A 22,028-nucleotide genomic window follows, 5' to 3' on the forward strand; every position below is an offset into this window, starting at 1 on the left:
AGGGCCCTGCTGGACCAGACCAAAGGCCGGTGGAGTCTGGCATGCCAGGTCCCACAGTGGCCACCGGACCCCTCTGGGGAACCCAGCAGCAAGACTCGGAGGGACCCCCCCTCCTCCTATTGCGGCTCCCCTGGCCGGGGGAGGGGGGAGCGAGGACCTTTCAAGATGGGCTGGGAGAGGAGCCCTCCTGGTCAGCTGGAAACCCCGGGCCCTCTCCTCCTCCCTCCCGATTCTGTACAATGAAGGAGGCGAGCATGTTCCCCCAGCCCCCACAAATGGCAAAAGCCATATTATCTCACTCATGGGGAGGGGAGGGGGATGGCCAGTGTCAGGCACCAGCCACCACGGCACCGATCCGTGCCTGGATCCAGCAGGAGGTGCATCAGCCCCGGACTCCTGCAGCCTCTTCTTCCTGGGACCGGGCAGGACTCCATCACTCCGGAGGGCGGCAGCTTCTCTGTGTTGCCATTTCTCCACACGGCCACCACAGCAGCGAGGTGCCCACAGGGTTTAGTCTCCCCTTCACAGCGGGGACCTCCTGGAGGGGGTCAGGGAGGGGCCCAAGCTGATTCACCCTGCAGGGGTTACACCCCAATGGGATGCGGATCGGGGGCCCCTGAGCACGGCCTCCCCCGATTTAGCTCAGGACTCGGGGCTCCTTTTTTCCTGGAGCTTTAGTGGCTCCCGCACGGCTGTCCTGTGTGAGAGAGACCCCTTGCCACAAAGGGTTTGCCGTCTCTCTCTCTCATCCCAGCTCCCTGGTTCGCCAGGAGTCGCCTGATGCTCCCCCGTTCTTCCTCAGGACCTGGTGGAAACTGGTGTCCAGAAATGAGACAGTGGGCCTGTTCTTGATGGTCGCGTGAGAATCCCTCTTGTCCTGTTCCTTTTCTAGTCGCTGTTTGAGCGGCAGGGGATGGCAGCACATGCTGGGCCAGAGAAACCCCACGTTTCCCTTCGCAAAGGAATCCCACGGACAAAATCTGTCGGTAAGTGTGGGCTTGCTCTGAGCCGCCCCTGCAGACAGCCCCTGAGGCCGTGTCCCCTGACCGAAAGCAGGGAGGGCTGCCTCGGGCATTGCCGTTTGCAGGCAGCTGGGCACAGTGGGGTGGCAGACGTGGCTCCATGTCAGCAGTTTGCATGGCTGCATCTAGGAACTGGGGCGGACAGTCACACAAGCAAGCCAGGCATAGAGTCCGGGGCGGGGGGGGGCATGGCGGGGAGCAAGCAGCCCTGCAGCTTCTCTTCTTAGCTGCTCTCCTAAGGATACCAGGGTTTGCCTTCCTTGGGGAGCTTGATCACAGAGGCCTGTTAGAAAAACTCCCTTCTGCCTGAAGGACCCCCGTGGTTCACATGAGGAACAGTTGGTGGTCTTCTTGCTGGCAGCCCCTCCTTCAACCTGTGGAAGTCCTTTCTTTTTGCAAAAATAATGACAAATTACTTTCCCCCCCACCCACTCCCTACAAGTCTGATTGCCATCTCAGTATCCATGCCAATGCTGAGTTTGATACCTGCCCATGTCTGTATTTGGTCTACGATCATAATAGGTGGTAGTGGTGGTGGTGATACCTCCCCAGCTTCCACTGACCTCTGAGAAAAAACAAGCTTCTCTTAGGTGGTAAGGTAGTTATGGTCTAAAGAACAATAGCCAAAGATGTGGGTGGCTCTTTCAAACTAGCTCTTGGTCCTCCCTGCCAGACCTTCCTCTTCCCCTCTCCCTTCTGACAAACATACGTAATGCTAGAATATCAGTGAACATTCCATGACATCACAGCAGATCCACAAGGGCCAGGAGAGGCTTTCAAACAACAGGCAGGTGACAGTCAGTTTTTAGCTGGTGTAAGACTGGGAGGCAGACATGGCTGGTGTTCCATTGTGATGCACAGCAAAGCTCCCAACCGGGTCCTAACATTTATAATTTGATGAGGCGATGTGAGATTGCCTTATGTATGCAGCAGATAATGCATGTGGCCTGCTCCTGTGTGTTTCAAGTTCCAGCTTGAGTTACAGGATTTCAGTCACCTCTGCGCTTTTCCCAACTCTGAATTGTCCCTGAATTTGCTGCTTAGCTTGGAGGGTTTCCAAAGAGCTCCTGGAGAGGCAGATAGGAATTTGAAATTTGGGAAGGGACAGTAACTCTCCCGGTGCTCAATAGAAGATAGGGATGTGTGAACCGGTTCGAATTCGAACCAGGGTGGTTCGAATTCGAACTGAACCAGCCATCAGGTTCAAGCTGCAGGTTCGAATTCGAACCGAACCAGGGGGTGGTTCGATTCGAACTGGTTTGAACCAGTTTGAACTGATTCTGACACCCAGAAATTCGTAGGCTGGTAGCTGGCACCCAGGGGTACCTGCCACCCAAACCCCAAAGCAATCGGACACTCCTATGATTTTTTATGAATTTTTGAAAATTATTTTTATTTTTTTCTCATAGGGTATAATGGGACTCGAACCAGCCCATTATTCCCTATTGTGGAACACCCATGGGTGCCAACAACCACGCAAACCCCGAAGCAATTGGACACCCCTATGATTTTTTATGAATATTTGAAATATTTTTAATTACTTTTCTCATAGGGTATAATGGGACCCGAACCAGCCCATATCCCCTATTGTGGAGCACCTAGGGGCATAAAAGTGGGGTGGGTGGTAGACAACCAGGGGTGCCTACTATCCACAAAGTTCCAAGGCAATCAGACACTCCTCTGATTATTGGTGAATTTTAAAATTATTTTGGAATTCCTCATAGAGAATAATGAGGATTGCAGCAAATGTATAGCTTCACGTCGGGGAGAAAGGGGTGTCCTAGAGTGGAGTGTGGTGGGTGGTAGTTCCCAAGGTGGGCAAGGAAGCTATCAGAATTATTTGAAAGGAATTGGGCAAAGGGCTGGTTTTTAAGTGATTTTTGAAGTTTATGTGTCTTTAAGGTTAGCAGATGAGAGTGGATTCATGGTGTGTCATTGAAAATCTTATATGCTACCAAAGAATCTACACTCAGAACACTTCAGAAACAACAAAACCCAGTACTCCATGGGTTAGCAACCCATGGGGGTGGTTGGCACCCTCTTTGCACTAGACCACCACTCACTCTGGGCCACCCCAGCACCCTACAAGTGGCTTTAAGGTTTTTCTCCATAGGGAAGAATGCAGGTTTCAGCAGCCCCATAACTGCACTTGGGGGGTGCTGGGGTGGCCCAGAGCGAGGGTGCCAACCACCTCCATGGCCGCTTAAAGACACATAAACTTCAAAAATCACTTAAAAATCAGCCCTTTGCCCAATTCCTTTCAAATAATTCTAATAGCTTCCTGGCACACCTTGGGCAGTACCACCCACCACACTCTGCACTTGGACACCCCTTTGCCCCCGACGTGAAGCTATATATTTGCTGACACCTCCATGCTTCTTTATGGGGAAAAACCTTAAAAGCCGCGTAAACTTCAAAAATCACTTAAAAATCAGCCTTTTGCGCAATTCCTTTCAAATAATTCTGATAGCTTCCTTGCCCACCTTGGGAACTACCACCCACCACACTCCACTCTAGGACACCCCTTTCTCCCCGACGTGAAGCTATACATTTGCTGCAATCCTCATTATTCTCTATGAGGAATTCCAAAATAATTTTAAAATTCACCAATAATCAGAGGAGTGTCTGATTGCCTTGGAACTTTGTGGATAGTAGGCACCCCTGGTTGTCTACCACCCACCCCATTTTTATGCCCCTAGGTGCTCCACAATAGGGGATATGGGCTGGTTCGGGTCCCATTATACCCTATGAGAAAAATAATTAAAAATATTTCAAATATTCATAAAAAATCATAGGGGTGTCCAATTGCTTCGGGGTTTGCGTGGTTGTTGGCACCCATGGGTGTTTCACAATAGGGAATAATGGGCTGGTTCGAGTCCCATTATACCCTATGAGGAAAAAATAAAAATAATTTTCAAAAATTCATAAAAAATCGTAGGAGTGTCCGATTGCTTTGGGGTTTGGGTGGCAGGTACCCTTGGGTGCCAGCTACCATCCTACCAATTTCTGGATTCTGAACCGGTTCAAACCGGTTCGAATTTGAACCGAACCAGGGGGAGGTTTGAGCAAAACCGAACCACCCCCTCCTGGTTCTAACCTGGTTCGAATTCGAACCAAACCGGGCAAATCGGTTTTGTGCACATCCCTAATAGAAGAGAGTCCCCGCTTTGAAAGGTCACTGAGCAGGTGTTGCAGAGGCAGAGTTAAGTAGGAGGCTGTCCCCAGGCAGTCTTGGCACACACACGTTGGTACGACCATGTGCTTCCAAATGGAAGATGGACAGAGGAACAGAAAGGTGCTCGTGGTCCTCTGCTTCTGCCACTGACCTGCTTCTGCCTGCCCAGCTCCCTCTCCTCTCCTCCCCTTTCCCTCCTTTCACCTTTCTGAGCTGCCATTATGCTTTTCAGCGCCCAAATGAAACAGACCAGCCAAGACTGGGGCAGTTAGCAGGTGGACAGGGCTACTGGAGAGCCGGGGAAGGGGTCCAGCTGACCCACCACGCACTGTCCAAGAAATGTCTGAGGAAGGCCCGTTCCCTTAACAAGGAGCCAGCCAGAAGACAAACCAGCCTGGTATAGTGATAGCGTTGGCGAATTGGAGCAGCTATCAAGTGAGCTAATTAGGGGCTTAATTACGACCATTCAAGCCAAGTTCTTTTCAGTGTTCACACCAAGAGAGCTCTCCAGATTGGCCAGCCGTCTGATCAAGTGTATGGGAACTCATGTAGTCACGGCCGAGGCAGAGCCTGGCAAGCCAAGTTGATGATGTTGGCTTCAAATTGGCCCATGTGCTCAGGCTGCTCTCACCGTCTTTGTTGGAAGAAGCAAAATGATCTCTTTGGCATGGCTTGGATTGGAGAGTTGCATGCCAGTTAAAAAGAGCTGTGGCATTTAGAACCAGTGTTCAAATTAGGGTCCTTTTTGAGGAGAGTTGTGCAAAGCTTTGGTAGCCAGTTTATTTCAGAAGCCGGTCACCTCCGTTTGGACAACAAAGCTTTGACGTGGATCGGAATTGGCAGGTCATCAATTTGGTCGGCATCAAAGCAGTCAGACTGGACCAGTTTGCTTCCGAAGCAGTTTGGGATGCTTCTGACCCTCCCCAACGGCCCGGTTCTGCTTCGCTTCCCCCTCAGCACAGGGTGGGAGCAGCCTCTCGCATGGCTTTTCTTCCGACACGCAACCCAGAAGACTTCTGCAGTCCTGGGAAGGGCACCGGGTTTCCTGAGAATGTTAGTCTGTCCTGGGGCAGCCACAATTTTAATTGCATTTGGAAAGGATAGCCGTGGAAGATGCTGCTCCTCCCCACCCCCCAAGCTGTGCAGGGGGGTCGGGGGGAGGAATAAGTAGAGCCTGGTTGTCTCCTGCCAGTGCCTGTCAGTACCTACAGGGATCCGGGGGGTGGCAAGGTGTCAAGACACCAGCCCATCAAATTAGCGCACCCCCCCCACCTACTCACCAAAGCACTGGGGTGGCCCCCGAATCAGGGCTGTTTCACACAGCCCTGGTTTGAAGTGTGCAGATGGAGCAGGATCGTGGGGCAGCTCCCGGTGCGGCACGACGAGACTGCAACTCTGTGCGGGCTGATCCAGAAATAGTTCCCACTTCAGCCTGGCTGCAAGACGTATTTCTGAGCAAACATGCTCTGCATTACCCTGCACCTCTGGCTGCACCGTTCCCTCCATGCAGAATCTGGATTTTGTGGAGTGGAAGGGTGAGCAGGGGGGCTGTTTGTGGCTTCTAGTAGAGGGTGACCGAATCCAAAGCGAGTGCCTAGGGAGCCGTGAAGAGGCTGGAGGCAGGCAGGACGCAGTTCCTGCCCAGTTTTCCTTCCATTCCCAACTGGAAGGTCATGTTCTGTCAGGGAAAAGGGTCTCTGCATTTCCATCCAGGGCACACCAACTCCTGGCTCTTGGTGAAAGGGGCCGGAGGCCAAGCCCTCCGCTTCTGCCTGTGGGCTTCCAGCAGCATCTGGTGGGCCAATGAGTGACACAGGATGTTGGACTAGACTAGATGGGCCTCTGTGGGCTTGATCCAGCAGGGCCGTTCTTCTGTTCTAACCAGGACAGGTTGGTGAGTGCTGGCATGTTCTGTGCTCCGGGGCAGTTTTCCACCTGGCCTGATTCTGCTCACAGCGAGTAAGCAGAGCAGTTGCCTTTGTGAGCACTCTGAGTTGCTTTCTCATAAGACCCTGAGGCAGAGGTAGGCTGCTTCTGAAGATGGAGGTGACATCTAGCCATCATGGCAATTGGCCATGGCTAGAACATTTATTTCCCTCAACCCCTTTTAAAGCCATCTATGCGGACGGCTGTCACTGCATCCTGTGGCGGTGAGTTCCATAAGAGAATGATGCATTGTGTCAAGAAGGCCTCTCATTTATTTATTCATTTATTTGATTTGATTTCTATACCGCCCTTCCAAAAATGGCTCAGGGCAGTTTACACAGAGATGCGGTCTGTCCTGAGTAGTTCCGCTATTACAACACACGCATGGACATCGGCCTGCCAGTGGGCTCCGTTCCAAGGTGCCAAGCGCCTTCTCCAAGGGCTGTTGTGGCCCGTGTGCCGGGGCAGCAGCCCCCTGGCTTGCCCTTCTCAGCAGAGTATCACGGCCCTTTGCCTCCTGGCGTTGGCCCTGGCCCAGGAAGACGGGCTGTGTGCACTTCGTTCGTCTCTGAAATAGAGGGCCCTCCGGGAGGCAGCAGCCAGGCGAGGTCCGCAGGCTCTGGGCAGCAGCACTTCGGCCAAGGGCTGGGATTGGGGCCGGGTGTGTGAAGCTGGCCAGAGGAAGGGTCCTGGGGCTCCATCCCTGACCCCGGGGTTTTTGTTTCTGGACGCGCCCCAGTCTTTGGCCTTGCCGCTCTGACACTTGCTGCTGTGCTGCTTTGCAGGTGAAGATGAGAAATTTGCCGCTTCCTTAATGGATGGGAAATTTCCCCGGAGCACCTCGATGCAAGACACTGTCAGAGAAGGGCACGGCATCCCACCCCCACCTCAGACCGCTCCCCCCCCACCGCCTTCCCCCTATTACTTTGACACAGGCCCGCCCCCGTCCTTCTCCCCACCGCCTCCCCCAGGGAGGGTCTACGACACGGTCCGGTCCAGCTTTAAGCCCGGCGTGGAGGCCAAGATCCATGGGCTGCCCCAGGTGATCAGTGCGGCGGAGATGTACGACCACGCCAGGACTTCCATCCCATACCCCGAGCGCCAGAAGCGGGCCCGGTCCATGATCATCCTGCAGGACTCTTCCCACATTCCTGTGGAGCCCACGGACATCCCCCGCCCAGGCCCCTCTGCCACGCCCCCGGAGCGGCTGAAGCGGAAGGGGCGCGCCGTCGACAACCCCTACGCCAACATGGGCCAGTTCAACGCCAGCCTCTTTGCCCCCACCAAGCCCCAGAGGAAGAAGAGCCCCTTGGTGAAGCAGTTGCAGGTGGAGGATGCACAGGAGCGCGCGGCACTCTCGATTGCGGGCAGCTTCACGCGGGAGCCCTCCCCCACGCGACGCAGCCACCGCCTGAGCGGCCTGGAGTACCCGTCCCAGGTGGACACCGCCAGCCTCCCCTTCACCACTGCCATCGCCGGAGTCATGAAAGACCGAGAGCGCCGCCTGGACGAAAAGCGGAAATCCACTGTCTTCCTCTCAGTCGGGGCCATCGAAGGGAGCCCCCCCACCATAGAGATGCCATCTCTGCAGCAGTCCCGGTCCATCGACGAGCGTCTGCTGGGGAGCCGGGACGTGCTCCTGCCTTCCCCCGTCTCCGCATTGAAGCCATTAATCAGCAGTTCCTCCTCCACCTTCATCCACCCCCTCACGGGCAAGCCCCTGGACCCCAACTCTCCCCTGGCGCTGGCGCTGGCCGCAAGGGAGCGGGCGCTGTCCACCCAGGTCTCCTCCAGAGTGCCCACCCCCATCCACAGCCCAGACTCAGACCGCGCCGCGCCCCTGTTTGTGGACATCCAAACCAAAGACCAAGAGAGGGGGGAGCTGGGGGGCCTGGTGTCGCCTGCGTACTCGCCCGGGGCCAAGGTGCCCACACCGGGTCCATTGACCCCGACGCAGAGCCCCTGGGGGATGCCAACAACTGTGAGGAAGGAGAGCGAGGTGCGAGCCGAGACTCCTGGGAGAGAGGAGAAGAAAGCGGAGGAGAAGAAGTCCATGATCATCAGCATTGTGGACACGTCCCAGCAGAAGACGGCGGGCCTCATCATGGTGCATGCGACAAGCAACGGCCAAGACCTCGGGCTGGAGATGAAGGAGGAAGAAACGCCCCTGGCCCCCGAGGCAGGCCCAGAGCCAGCGGAGGAGTCGGTGGCAGAGTCCCAGCCAAGCCCGGCAGGAAAAGCTCCCGTCAGCCCGGCCTCTGACAAGAAGCTTGGCCAAGGCAGTTCTGAGGAGGAGGCGGAGCCATACACGGTGACCTTGCCGCCTGCTCAGCTGTCTTCGAGTGACGAGGAGACCAGGGAGGAGCTGGCCAAGATTGGGCTGGTGCCTCCGCCAGACGAGTTTGCAAATGGGGTCCTGGTCACCACCCCGGGCACCCCTATCAGCCAGCTGGCCACTCCAGGAGTGGCCACGCCATCCATACCAGCGGCAGCAGTAGCACCTTCTACCACTGGTGGAACACCCTCAGGGAAGCCCTCTGATGCCCCCACAGCCCCAGAGTCTGCTGCGGACTCAGGAGTGGAAGAGGTGGACACCAGAAGTTCAAGTGACCATCACCTGGAGACCACAAGCACCATCTCCACCGTCTCCAGCATGTCAACGTTGTCCTCCGAGAGTGGGGAGCCCACGGACACGTACACTTCCTTTGCGGACGGACAAACTTTTATACTCGAGAAGCCACCAGTGCCTCCAAAGCCAAAACTCAAGTCCCAGCTCAGCAAGGGGCCAGTTACTTTCAGGGACCCACTTTTGAAGCAGTCTTCGGACAGCGAGCTCATCGCCCAGCAACACGCGGCCATTCTGGCTTCTGCTAGCGTTGGCCGGCCACGCTACCTCTTTCAGCGAAGGTCCAAGCTGTGGGGGGACCCCCTGGACAGCAGGCCGATCCATGGGGCTGAGGATGACAAACCAACTGTGATCAGCGAGCTGAGTTCCCGGCTGCAGCAGCTGAACAAGGACACGCGCTCTTTGGGGGAGGAACCTGCTGGGAGCATGCTGGACCCTGGGAAGAAGTCTCCGGTGGTTGCAGCACGGTAAGCCTTCCTTTGGAGAGCGGGGCGCCATTGGCCTCCCCTCCCCTAGTAAGCAAGGGGCAGTCTGCTGCTGGAGAGGCGGGGGCGGCAGCGGCAGCGGGGGGGCTTCCCTGGGAAGCAAGGCACAGCAGGCAGAAGCCCTTGAGGCGCCTCTCGGGGGTAAACCCTGAGGGAAATGCCGGCACCCTCGACACTGCATGTCTGGCTGTGGCTTGCACACTCGCACACCCCCTGCCTCTCCCCACCCCCTTGCGGTGTGTCTAGACCAGCCCTCTTCTCTCCCGTGGCCATTTGGTTTTCCCCTTGGCTGCCCTAGACTACGACCCTCGGCATGTTTCCTGTGCAACTGTGCTCCTGGAACTGCAGGCTCCGGCTTTTAGGGGCTCTCGCCCCCCCCACCCCCTCCCCTCCCCAAAACAACCTTGAACGTCCCCATCTGCATCCGTGCACATCCCAGTAAATCTGACCCAAGGTGCCAAAAAAAGGCAGCCGGCTTTCCGTGGTGGCAGGCTTTCGCTTTCCCTGAATGGGAGGTGGAAGCGGTGACGGAGGCCTCGGAGCGGCTCCACATTGGACCCGGAAAGGCACATGAGGCTCCTGGTGGGACAGCAGGCACCTCTTCAGGAAGCCACACCCTGTTGCATGAACAAGTGGGGGGACAGGGGGGTGCCACATGGCCTGGACCGCCCCGGAATTCCCACCCTGCGGTGAAGGAGCCCCTCCTTGGCTGACTCCCCATGCCGCGGACCCCTTGGCCCATGTTTTGGAGATGCTTCTGTCCAGAAGAGAACGGGGAGCCTTCAGTGGCCCTCGCTGCTGTGTGGGGAAGGGATGAGCCAGGCTGCCACGCCTCACCACCATGGTCCTCCCCTGAGATGCTGGCAGCCACCTTCCGTTTCCCTGCCCCAGGAGCAGCTCCTCCCAACCATCCAGGGGGGCGCCAGGAGAGACGAAGCTGCCTCTCTTCCTCTCTCCCCCGCCCCACCCAAGAGCCGCGCTGCCTGCAGGCTGGCCATTGGTCAGGTAGAGCTGTGTGGTTAACCATGCAGCTCTACCTGACCAATGGCCAGCCTGCAGGCAGCACACTCTCCGGCGGGACAGGAGAGGGAGGAGCCACCGAGCTGCCTCTTTTGCCACCCCCCCGCCCCGACTCATTTGGACAAACCACGGCTGCTCTAGGCCTCCTGATAATGTGGTCTCATGCAGCACAGGGGCTGCCGGGTCAAGCCACAGAAAGTGCCACCGGATTTTTCACGACTGCAGGTGCAAACAATTCAACTCTTATTTGGAAGCAGCCCCACTAACTCACCCCGCAGGCCCCCAAGCACAACCCCCATGTTCTTGCATGTGATGTGCCCCTCTTGTCATCATGACCCTCCTCACACCAAGGGGTCTCCTGCCAAGACTGCCCCGCCTGAAGCAAACAGCTGTTCAGGGCCCAAACAGCCTTGATGTCGAGGACCCAGGTCTGGCGGGGGTGGGGGGGGGCCTCTGGTTTTGCTGAGAGGAGTAGGACTGCTGGAGGGTGCTTTGCCCCAAGGCCCTTTCCCCCATCTAAATGCCACACACACACACATCCCATCCAAGCTGTGGGTCGCCCTGTTGGAGGGAGGAGGGGAAATAGCGCCGTTTTCTTCTCTCACAGGGCTCAATTGGCCTTAGTGGGGTGGGGTGGGGGGCACTGTTAAGCTCTGGCCTGAGTCCGCGCCACCCTGGCTGGCTTCATGGACCTAGTTAGACATTCCCTGAAGGCTGGGTTTCCTCTCCTTAGAACTGCGGCCTTGCACGTTTCACTGTTCTGTGCCTTTGCAAGATGGGCTCGTCAGAGAGGAGGGGGTGGATGTGGTCGGAAGCAGCTCTCACTCCCCCCTGCCCCGCCCCGCCCCGCCCCAATTAACTGAAACAAGGAATGCACTTTTGAACAGCTGAAAAGAAAAGAAGAAAGTCTTGGGTCAGGAAGAAGGGAGGGGGAGAAGCAGGGCCACAGCAGGCGGCATCAGTAGTCGTTTGTCCTGATGAGGCCAGGGGCAGGGGACATGCCAAAGGAGGCAGCTGGGGGGGGGGCTCCTCTCTCTCCCCCCACCCTGCCCGAGAGCCATGCTGCCAGCAGGCTGCCCATTCATCAGGTGGAGCTGTGCTATTCATTGTGCAGCCTGCGGACAACATGGCTTTTGGGTGGGGCGGGAAAGAGAGGAGCAATCCATGCTGCTTCCTTTGCCCCCCTCCCCCCCCCCCCCGGGCTCATGCCAAGCCGCTACTGATGTGTATTGTGATCAGTTACGGGCAGAAGTGTATCGCTTCCGTGACATATAACATTTCCTGGGGAGTCCAGTCCGCAGAAGGCATCTTGGCTAACCTCAGTTGTTCCAAGCCTCACCTGGTTAGGTGTGAGAAGCAGCAATGTGAATATCCGCCAGCCCCTGAAAATACTTCCATCCACAGGCTCTCCCCCCCCGCCCCCGATTCCTCTCCTGGACCCACTGCCTGCTCTCCTGCCCTGTGCTCAGACCCCAGCGGGACTAAGGAGGGCAGGTGGGGTGGGGCAGGGTCTCCAGGGTGCCCTCGGCTCACCTGGCTGGCCCGGCCTTTCTGGCTCTTGTCGCAGTGGCAGAGCCCCAGAGCCACTGCTGCCCCTCCTGCCATAGCAAAAACGTGGGGGGGGAGGGTGGCGTGATATGAAGGCCCCCTCTGTCTTTGCACCTCTCACATGCAGGGCCCGGCCGCCCGTCTCTGGTGGCCCCTGGTTTGTGCTTCTCTGCCCCCCATGCCTGCTAGTGCCCTGCAGGGAATGGGTCTTTTCTCTGCCTGTCACACAACGTGTTTCAGTATCACTTTTACCGCCCTGTCACGTCCTCTCTCAGCCCTCCCTTGTTAAATGTAAAATGTGCCCACATTTCTAGAAGGTCTGCATTAGGAAGATGGTGACCACCCCCACGTGAAGCCCCCACTTATGGACTTCCTCCAGCAATACGGCATCCCTTCTGGGATGGCTCAGCTGCTTGGGCACAGAATACGGAGGGGCCATCCTCAACTCAACCCGCTCCAGGTTGCTTCCCAGGGGCTTCCCCAATACAAGAGGCTGCTTTCCTGTGTCGTCACAACCAGGGCAGGCAACATCCACTCCCATGCGAGGGTGGGGTGCTTTTGCCCCCGTGCGCCCCACTGGGCATTGACCTTGCATAGCATTTGCCACACATCCGGTGGAGATCCTTTTGGAGCTTTTCCAAGTCTCCTTGGGGTTTTACCACCTGAGTGACCTCCCGTCACCCACAGACGTGGTACCCTCACCCTTCCCATGCGCACCCTTTCAAGAGAGATTGCGGATAAGGTAAAGAGCACCCAAATTAAGAACGGGTCCCTGCATTATTATTGCAGTGCTTAAATGTGTGGCTGCAGGTGGCACACCTCCTGGATTGAAGGCTCAGGGCACTTTTCACAACACAATTATCAATGACTGGCATAAGTGGAACTCTACACATGCGCAGGACATAAAGTGGGTGCAGTTGCACAAGAGCATAGCCGTGCAGACACAAACATCGCACAAATGAAGTTGCGCAACAGCCAGGAGATTGTGTGTCATGGCCTCTCACTGTTGCGCAACTCCCTTGCACAGTTATGGTGCTTGCGCAACAGCGCTCTTGTACAACTGTGTCAAAGACACATGCCAGAACATGCGTAACGTTGTGCAGTGTGTCAGCCACTGCCTCCATTATCTTCGTCATCTGAAAAAAGTGTCAAAACCTATCCCTGGCCTCTAAAAGCCTAGCCTGATTTTTTAATTTATTATTTACTTGTTTGTTTGTTTGTTTGTTTGTTCAGTTTATATACCGCCCTTCCAAAAATGGCTCAGGGTAGTTTACAACAAAATAAAAACAATTAAAACCAGTTAACAATTAAAATCAAAACTATAAAAACAGAATAAAAGCAATCAAACATTCAAACAGTTTAAAAACCCTGGAAAACCAAGGCAAACATTTAAAACAATTTACAACAGTTCCAAAACTCTGGAAGGCCAGGCTCTCCCGAAAGACAATAATGAACTCGGATTGTGGATTTCTGCCAGGAGTGCATTCCACAGCCTAGGAGCAGCTACAGAGAAGGTCCACCTCTGAGTCGCCACCAGACGAACCGGTGGAAACTGGAGATGGACCTCCTCAGATGACCTTAACGTGCAGTGGGGATCATGGGGGCGTGGGTGGGAAGCTTTTTTAAAAGCTTGCCCATCCTTTGAGACAGATCTCTGGCATACTGAAGAGAGCACCCTCCCTAGGACCCACCTCCTCCCTCCCCCCCTCATGTGGCACCAGCTCCTCTATGCCATGCCCTGCTCCTGGCCCCTTGCTGCTCCTTGATGCTGTGGCCACACAGGACACATGTCCAGCCCCATGTGCCCTAGAGTTGACACAGGCTTCAAGGATGTCAGTCGGCAGGTGGCTTGCCATTTTTAGTGTTTTCGAAGGTAAAATGGTGGGCAAGCGTGGTAGAATGGGGGAGGTGAGCCTGAAGGCAAACCTCCTCTGAGTCCATTTCACACATCAGACAGCAGAAAGGCAGGGCTGGGAAGAAGGAAACCCTTCCTGATTGCCTTTAGAATAGCAATTGCCTCTCCCATGACGAGCCAGCTTAAGCCAGCTTCACCGGGCCTTCTGACTCTGCCCCCAAGCAACATTCCCCACGCTTTTCTCCCCAACCAACTCTAGGATGCTCTAGATGTATAATTTGTAGTCAATTTCTAGTTTCATAAACAGAAAAGTTTATATAACTACATATATTTAGTGTGCTGTTTGGAAAACCCACAATTGCTTTGTATTCCTACAGATCTGAAAGAGAGAGTGAAGAAAAATAAGCCGTTTAGGCATTTAGCTCCTAGGGTAAAGCTTCCTCATTCTCTATCAACTCATCAATTAATTCTGTTTCGGTCCAAAGGCATAACGTGTTCTGGTGTGAGCTTCCAGCCACTGCAGTTAACAACCCCCCACTTCCTTGTAGGCTTTGTTGCTGTTGCCATCTCCTGCACTGGGCCCAAAAGCAGGCTCCGCCACAGACTGGCAGTCCCATTCCAACACCGGCCTTGTGTCAGGCAAAGGTTGGGTTCATTGAATTGAAAGAGGCCGCACCTGGGTTCAGGTGGCCCGAGCTGATTTCTTTGGCACAGCAACTGGTGCTGTGGCCACGCGGGTGCAGCAGACCTTTGTTGTGCCTTGCTACTCCCAGCTCCAGGGTGCAGGCATGGGCAGGAGGGGCTCCGGCTTGATCGTGGGGACGTGTGCCCTGCAGTCCTGGGAGGATGGAGCCCCAACAGGTAGCCGCCACCGACACCTTCCTGCCAGAAGCAACAAGAGAGTTTTTCAAGAATCAGACTTGTAAGACTGAAGTATAAATCCTGTCCAAGGCCATCCACCGCCCCTTTTGAATGGGCATGCAGGGAAAGACCTACGTCCTGGCCTCCCCCTCCCTGCCCCGATGCTTTGTGAAGAGAGAGCAGCCCAGGTCAGAGAAGAAAGGGACATCACATTGGGGAGAGCTCTGCTGGGGCGAGGAGCAGGGGCTGGCCTGATGCGCCGTCCTGTGGTGGCACCGCTGAGCACTTGTAAAGCAGCCCCAGTGCTGCAGGGAACCAGCAGCTGCGCAGTCAGCAGCACCGCAGTTACCCCTGGGAGCAACTCCAGGCGTGCCTGAGGCAGCACTGGCGGGTGGCTGCAGAACTGCTCATGCCCTGCAGTGTTGGGGCCGTCCTACTGCGCATCACGTCAGCCAGTTGATCCCATGCATTCATACCAGGTAGGGTAGTAGCCCCCCAGTTGTGGGGAACTCCGTCGCACTTCGGAACCGGTGGGGTCTACTCTGCTTTCAAAGGTTGTGGCAGGCCACTCTCTATCCTTTCAACGTGAGGGGAAAGCCGAAGACTCCCATTTCGTGGAGTTGGGCAAAGGTTCCGATTGCTATTCAGTTCAGCTGAACGGGGGTCAAACGGGGCATCAGATTGCTAAATCCCTCGAATCTTTCAGAATCAAATCAGAAACGTCTGGATCAATTCAGAGAGATTCGGATATGTGAAGGCTTTTTTCTTGCTTTTTTCATTGGCCAACGTTGCAATCTGCTGAAACTGGTTAGGGAAGGAAAGAGGGTGGTCTTCCCTATCTGGCAAGCCCTTTGAAATGGACATCTCAAGCCAGCCAATGACTTTGCTCAGCCTCTCTCTTCACTCCTCGTCCTAGTGCTTTGGAGAGGGGTGTAGAAAGAAGATACCAGGCTCTCTGTGCTCCGCCCAAGCGTCCCTCTGTGAGTGGCTCAGTCTCTGAATAATGCCCTCCGCAGAGGGACCACCAGTTCCCTGCTGTTCTTGCCCCATTGTTGTTGAAAAACAAAAATGAATTATGAGACTTTTTCCTCCAAAACATTAAAGTTTAATTTTTAAGGATGCTCTTGGACCCATTTATTTGAAATGATGCAGGCTTCATGCCCATTTCAGGGGCTACCACCCCTGTTGTTTTAATCCCATTCTGCAAAGAAATGAAGACAGTGCAGGCATTTCTCTCCCCATTATATCTTACGGACCAATATTCAGATCATTGAATAGTTGGGTCTCAATCACCAAATCCCAATGGGGAAGAACCCAAAGCCCCAAACTGTGCAGACTCCAAATACTGCCTTGCCTCTTCACACAGGCCTGCCATTGAGTCTCACCCTTTCCCTCTGGGCTCTGTCTGCCTGAAGCTGCCTCAGGGCCAAACTTCATGACAGGAGGCTTCATTCCTCTTTGTCCATATTTAAAAGCGGAAATGGGAGCTTTTGAATTCAATCAGAGCAGCAGTTAACCCTTTCTGAACAATGCCACTTTCACAAGCTAAATAAAACCCCTTCCTCAAACCTGTTGTTAGTCCCCTACTTTTCCAACTGCAGTGCGTTTAGCAGTTTTGTGAGAGTGATATAGATCAGGGAAATGGTACAGGGGAAAGAATTATTATTATTATTATTAGTAGTAGTAGTAGTAGTAGTAATAGTAGTAGTAGTAGTAGTCAAAATAATCAACATAGCAATACCAGGTGACAGCAGAATAGAAGAAAAAGAAACAGAAAAAACAGAAAAATACAAAGATCTACAAATTGAAATTGAAAGGCTGTGGCAGAAGAAGACCAAAATAATCCCAGTAGTAATTGGCGCCCTCGGTACACTTCCAAAACACCTTGAAGAGCACCTCAACACCAGAGGGGCCACAGAAATCACCATCAGCCAATTACAAAGAGCAACTTTACTGGGAACAGCCTACATTTTGCGGCGGTACCTATAATAACAACAATATTGATAACAACATTCAGCTATCCCAGGTCCTTGGGAAGGACTCAGTGTTTGGATAAAACAAACCAGTCAATAACACCTGTCTGACTGTGTAAACAATAATAAATAATAATAATACAAAGCACCTGCACTGCTGTTCTGATAAAATCCAGAGCTCCCCAGAGCAGCTTTTCAAGTACAAAGAGGAACGTCAGGAGACTCAATCACAGACCTCCCGCAGCTCAGTAGTTTGGTCCTCAGTAAGCATGAGCGGGTCCCAAGGATCACGTGCAAAAGGTGTGTGTGGGGTGGAGTGGAGTTCCATTCCATTGTCCTGCCAGCACATCAGACATGGTGCTTGAACCAGGAAAGATCCCCTTCCATGCTGGTTCATGGAGGCGTTTTCAAGGAACTTGGCTGTTAAATGACGCCCTGTGCAAGATGAGGACAGAAGGTGCCTGGCGGTGGGTGGCACTCATGAGCTGTGGGCTGGCCTCTCGAGGTGCTCTGTGGTAGGGTGGGGGCAAAACATTGCCCTCCCCAGAGGGCTGTTCTGCTTCCTTGCCTCCCTGCCTGGGGGTAATTCAGCTCACCCAGCCTGAAAACGCCAGGGGGCGTGGAAGGGAGCAGGTGCCCCAGTAAGGCTCCCCTTCTTTGGGGCTGGTTGGGCATCTGGGCATCCTCCGTGGGTGTGGCAGGGTGCCACCAGCAGACCTGAGGCCGGAGATCACCTCATCCAAAGGCAACTGGTTGTGGGGAAGGGCTCTTCTCTAGGGGGAGGGGGAATGTCTTCTTGATTTGCCGTGCGAGTACACACAGCCTACAAGGATACAGGGGCATTGTGGGTAGCCAGTCACAGCATGCATTTGCAACCCACCGACCCCTTGCAATTTCCCCACCTGCTCACTAACCTCTTACTAATCCCAGGTCACACGCCCCATTGTTTAGCCCAGGGAGGGGAGAAAGAACCATGGGTCGTGTGGCCTTTGGCTCCCGCATGTTCATGGAGGTGGGACAGGAGGGTGGTGGCGTGGGTCGGGGTGGTGGGTGTCTGAGGAGTGTGTCCTTCACACGCTGTGCCCCTGAGAGATGGCTTCGGTTTTTGAACTGAACTGAACTGAAGGCTGTTCCCGTTCAGTGCTGATTTCAGCCCTGAAAGCAACCAGCAGGCCCAAACCTGACTGCAAAGAGACGCTCCTGGAGTGTCGGCGGAGGGAGGGGGGTGGGATTGAGGTCCCTTTCCTTCAGCCCTGGGAGCCTGGCCTTGTTACAAAGCCTCTTTTGAATGATTCCAGCACCATTCCAGACCTCTTGCCACAACTTCCTCATGACTGCAGGCCAGTCACGTGAGGATGCTTTCTCCACATCACGTTTCTGGGGATAAACATGCTGGCAGGATCCTTGATTCTATTGGATCCCGCCTTTCCTGGAAGCTTGCTGGTTTTTTCATACGGGATGACTTCAGAAAGCTACCCTTGTGATTTCAGAAACAGCCTTCTGTGGTCTGAGCATCTTTTTAGATGGGGATCGCCTTTCCCTCACACAATCTTTATAAAAGTTTTCTCCCTAGAGACTAGGGGCAAGTTACAACCCTTCTGAGAATAAATTAGGTTTGCCTACACAGGGAGTAGCTCTAGTGAAGAAAGTCAGGCTCCCCAGTTCAGCGAGGGAGAGCTCCCCTCACAGCCGATGCAAGGACCTATACACTACCAGATCGCCGGGCTTGCTCGAGGCCACTGGCCTGCCTGGCGATGTCTTTGGAGGTGCCTGGACATTTTCATGTCGGGAGAATGGGATCAGCGGGGCTCAAGGCCTGGGTCCTTCCCTCCCCGCACTGTGCACCCCAGTGGGACACAACTTGGATGGGACACAGGAGAGGTAGCTCATCAGCCAACTAGAAATGGTTTCTGCTCCTCAGAATCCCCAAGAGAGCTTGCTGGTGCACGCGGAGGATATGTGGAGAACTGACTGTCCCTGATGCTCTCGAGAGAAAACTCTCTCTCTGGCCAAGGAAGCGTGGCTTCCCAAGAGCTGGGCGCGGAGTGAGGGTTTTTCCTCCGCCCCCGAGCAAGGCAAGGCTCGGAGGCACACGGGTGGCCGTGGCACGTGGCACATCTGGGCCTGAGTGCAGGCCTAAGGCAGGCTCCCTTGAGGTGACCCACCAGAGCGAATGCCCACAGGCCCAGGTAAGGGAGCCTGCTCCCCTGGCATCCTCAGCCTGCTGCTGTGCAGGGTAGCCCCGGTGCCCATGCACAATTCGGAGAGAGGGCTTCACAGAAGGCCTGGTTTCCCTGTCGGAGAGGAGGAACTGGCTGGAAGCAATCTGTCTTGGTTGCTGAGCTGGGCAAGAAAGTAGGGGGTGTCTCATATTAAATCTGTGGCGGGTGTCATCAAGTAAATACAGAGAGGGATCAGAAGAGGTGCAGAACGAACTGAATCACCCTCTGAACTAGAATAGTTCAAATGGGCTGGCATGGACTTCAGCATGTGCGGTGCTGTGCAGGAGGAGGAGGGGAAACACCTCCGTTCGCCACTGGCAATTCATGGGCGGGAAACAACCAGGAAGGAAAGAGGCCTGGGGTGTGAGGCAGTGGCCGATGTTGCGTCCAGAGTGCCCCTCTCGAGAGTCACGGCAGCGATGGCCTTGGCCTTCTCTAGGGCAGGAGGGGCCCGTCCTAACAAGCCAGTGGGGCACCCAAGCCGGTCGCTCAAGCTGCTCCTTTCTCTCCCGCTTGGAAGCCGCACCACCTGCAGGCAGCGCAGGAGAGAGAGGAACCACCCCAGTCCAGAAACCGGGGTGTGCAGATCGGCTGGAGCAGATAGGTCTCCCTTTGGGAAAGAGAACGGCCCTCTTCTCCCAGTGGGCCCCCCCCCCGCCCCCACAGTTCTCAGGTCAAGACTATGTGCCCTCCCCCCACTCCAGCACGGGGGTCTCCCTCCCCTCCCCTCCCCTTCTGAAGACTCGGACAGGCTCTCCTGCCTCCTCCATTACGCCTGCCCTCGTGATCACATGACTCTTGCTGGGACAGGCTGAGCACCATCATAGCTCAAAGGGGGAAGCCGTTCTCACGGGGCAGAAGAGCTGATGGCCGTAAGCAAGCCTGTGGGTGTCACCACATTCTGTGGGGAAGCTGCCTCCCGAGGAAACTGGGTTGCTTGCGGCAGGCGGGCGGGCAGAATCTGAACTGACACAAAAGGAGAGTCCTGGCCTCCCCCGCCCCGCCGGTTGTTTCTGTGTGAGCTGGAAGAGCCTCCAGTTTGCTGCTCTCCTCCCCAAGCTGACTCTCTCATGGGCACATGACTCTGAAAGACCAAGAGATGTTCGTCTCTGACTTGGCCAACGCAGATGAGCGGTTGTCGCCAGTTGGCACCTTCCTGGGGGCAGCAGGGAGGCATGCGGAGTGCTCGTGCTCTCCAGCCCCAGCCCCGCCTGTCCTCCTCCCGCCCTCCCTCCCTCCCTCCCTCCGGCTCCATCCTCATGCTCTGTGTCCCTGCCTCCTGCCCCCTCCCCTCCACCCCTCAGCACCTGGAAACCCCCTGTGGCTTTGTCTCCGGCTTTGGCTGTTGAATCCATGCGGTTATGAATGTCCCATTTCCTCTAGCAGATCAGGAATGTGACTCAGTGAATACTGAACTGCCTCCCAGAATCCTCTGGTGCCGATGGCCTGGATCCCTTGACCATCTCTCCTCCCAAGTGGCCCTGCTCGGTCAGTCGTCCACCACCGCCGCCCCAGGCAGAGCAGCGCCATCTCCAGCTTGTGTCGCTGGAGGCAAAGGGGTGTGTCTGTGGTGGGCAGCGCACCTGAGCAGGTGAAGAGCAGCGCTGGGCTGGGGCGCCAGGGGGCTCTCGACTCCAGCACCGCGGGAGGGCCTCCCTCCAGCATCCCCCCTGCCGCCACTGAAGGGCATCGCCCGGCACCCTTCAGAAAGGCCACCCTGCCCGCCCTTCCATTTCTGAGCCCATCCCTGGCCAGGCAATGGCTTCTGGGAGCTGCAGTGGCTCCAGACTGGTTTGTGACGAAGTTGTCTGTTCATTCTTCTCAGTGTTGTTCCTGGCGCCTTGGACTGATGCTAACATTTCTCTCATTGCCTCTCTTCCTGCTCTCCATCTGCATGTCTCCGCTGCTCTGTCTAGAACCGCCTCAGGCCTCAGGAGGGTGGGCGAGTTGTGTAAGTGAGCATGCTCTCATCTCATAGCAACCCCAGGTCTTCTGTCCGTCCGTCCGTCTGTCTTTACTGTGCTGCTGCTGCTGTGTGTGTGTGTGTGTGTGCGTGTGCGCAAAGGGCTGGGCTGGGGCTTGCCGGGAGGGGGAGGCGCAACGCTTGCTGTGCAGTGTGGGTCTGTCCCCGTCCTGCCCCTCTGTGCCGCCTAGCATGTCTGTCTCCCTGTCTCGTTATGTTCTGTGCCACTGAGTCCCAGGAGGAAGCTCCTGTCTGCCTTCCGAGGGAAACCGAGTGCGGGCCAGCAGACGCCCCTCGGATGGGGAGGGGGCCCCCGCGGCTGCCTTGGAGGCGTTGCTCCGAGCCCTTGCTGCCGGGAAGCGCAAGCCTCCTCCCCACAGGCCCCCAGGAAGAGCTCGACCCTCAGAGGCAGGAGGGGCTTGCAGAGCGGGCGGCTCCTGGCAGGAAGGAGCTGCCTTGCTGGGGGGGGGGCGGGGTCCTGGCCGGGGACTCCTTGGGCTTGCATGAGCACTTCTCTCGCGGCTTGCCTGGGCCACCCAACTGGGTGACTGTGCTGTGGGGGTGTCGCTGCCGCTCCATGCACAGCCCAGCCCCATGAGGCCCGGAGGGAGGCCCAGGGGCAGAGCCTGTGGCTGACGGGTGCGTGGCCTGGGGTTGCACTGCTCTTCTGGGCACAACTGCTTCTCTTCCCCTAGAGCCCCTGAGCAAGAGGAGGGTCAGTCCATCACCCTAACCCAAACATTCCCTGCAAGGCAAAAGCTCTCTGAGTGGATAATGGCGCTGTGTGTGTGTGTGTGTGTGCTGCTGTTCAGTCTGGTGGGGGAGGGTCTGTGAGACCCCGTCTCTTCTCAGCAGGGCCACCCCAAGACCCGCACTGAGGCCAGTTCCCAAAGGCTCGTGGTTCTGTAGCCAGGCCCCCTTTTTTGCCCCCTCCCCCCTTTTTGTCTCTCCCTAGCTGGCCAGTCAGCAGGGGCCCCCAGAAGGCCACCCGAGAGCATCTCCCTTCCCTGTCGCATCCCTCAAAGGTGGGCGGTGGGGGGGCTGTCTCAATGCACACAGGATGTCAGTGTGAGTGTGGGGCAGACTCATTCCTTGGAGAGCAGCTGCCAGGAGGCCAGGCCGAGAGGAGACTTGGGGGCCAGGGCAGAGGGTGCCCCTCGCTGCACCCTCGAGGCTCAGGGGCCTGCTGGGATGGCATTTGCTGATCCTCTGAGAGTCCAGCAGCTGCTCAGCCCAGGGACTGCTGCTCTTCTGCGGCCAGCCTGGCACCGACTGGGACTTCCCCCCAACGCTCTGCCCGCCAGCAGGCAGCTCCTCTTCACCTCCCGCCCCAGGCCGCCACGTCCACTCGT

General features: G+C 55.9%; 1 protein-coding gene across 21 annotated transcripts in view; it reads left to right on the forward strand.

Moving 5' to 3' along the window:
- The window catches only part of SHANK3 (SH3 and multiple ankyrin repeat domains 3), a 463,679-nt gene that overhangs the window by 422,071 nt on the left and 19,580 nt on the right, over window positions 1-22,028 (forward strand). For 10 of the 21 annotated variants that reach the window (XM_053255561.1, XM_053255564.1, XM_053255565.1 and 7 more), the window contains 2 exons: window positions 893-986; window positions 6,909-9,216. In XM_053255561.1, the coding sequence (XP_053111536.1) occupies window positions 893-986; window positions 6,909-9,216 (2,402 nt within the window). The other 11 variants (XM_053255566.1, XM_053255575.1, XM_053255570.1 and 8 more) reach the window with 9 other exon arrangements.

This window comes from Hemicordylus capensis, chromosome 5 (assembly GCF_027244095.1).
Source record: "Hemicordylus capensis ecotype Gifberg chromosome 5, rHemCap1.1.pri, whole genome shotgun sequence".
Lineage (NCBI taxonomy): Eukaryota > Metazoa > Chordata > Lepidosauria > Squamata > Cordylidae > Hemicordylus > Hemicordylus capensis.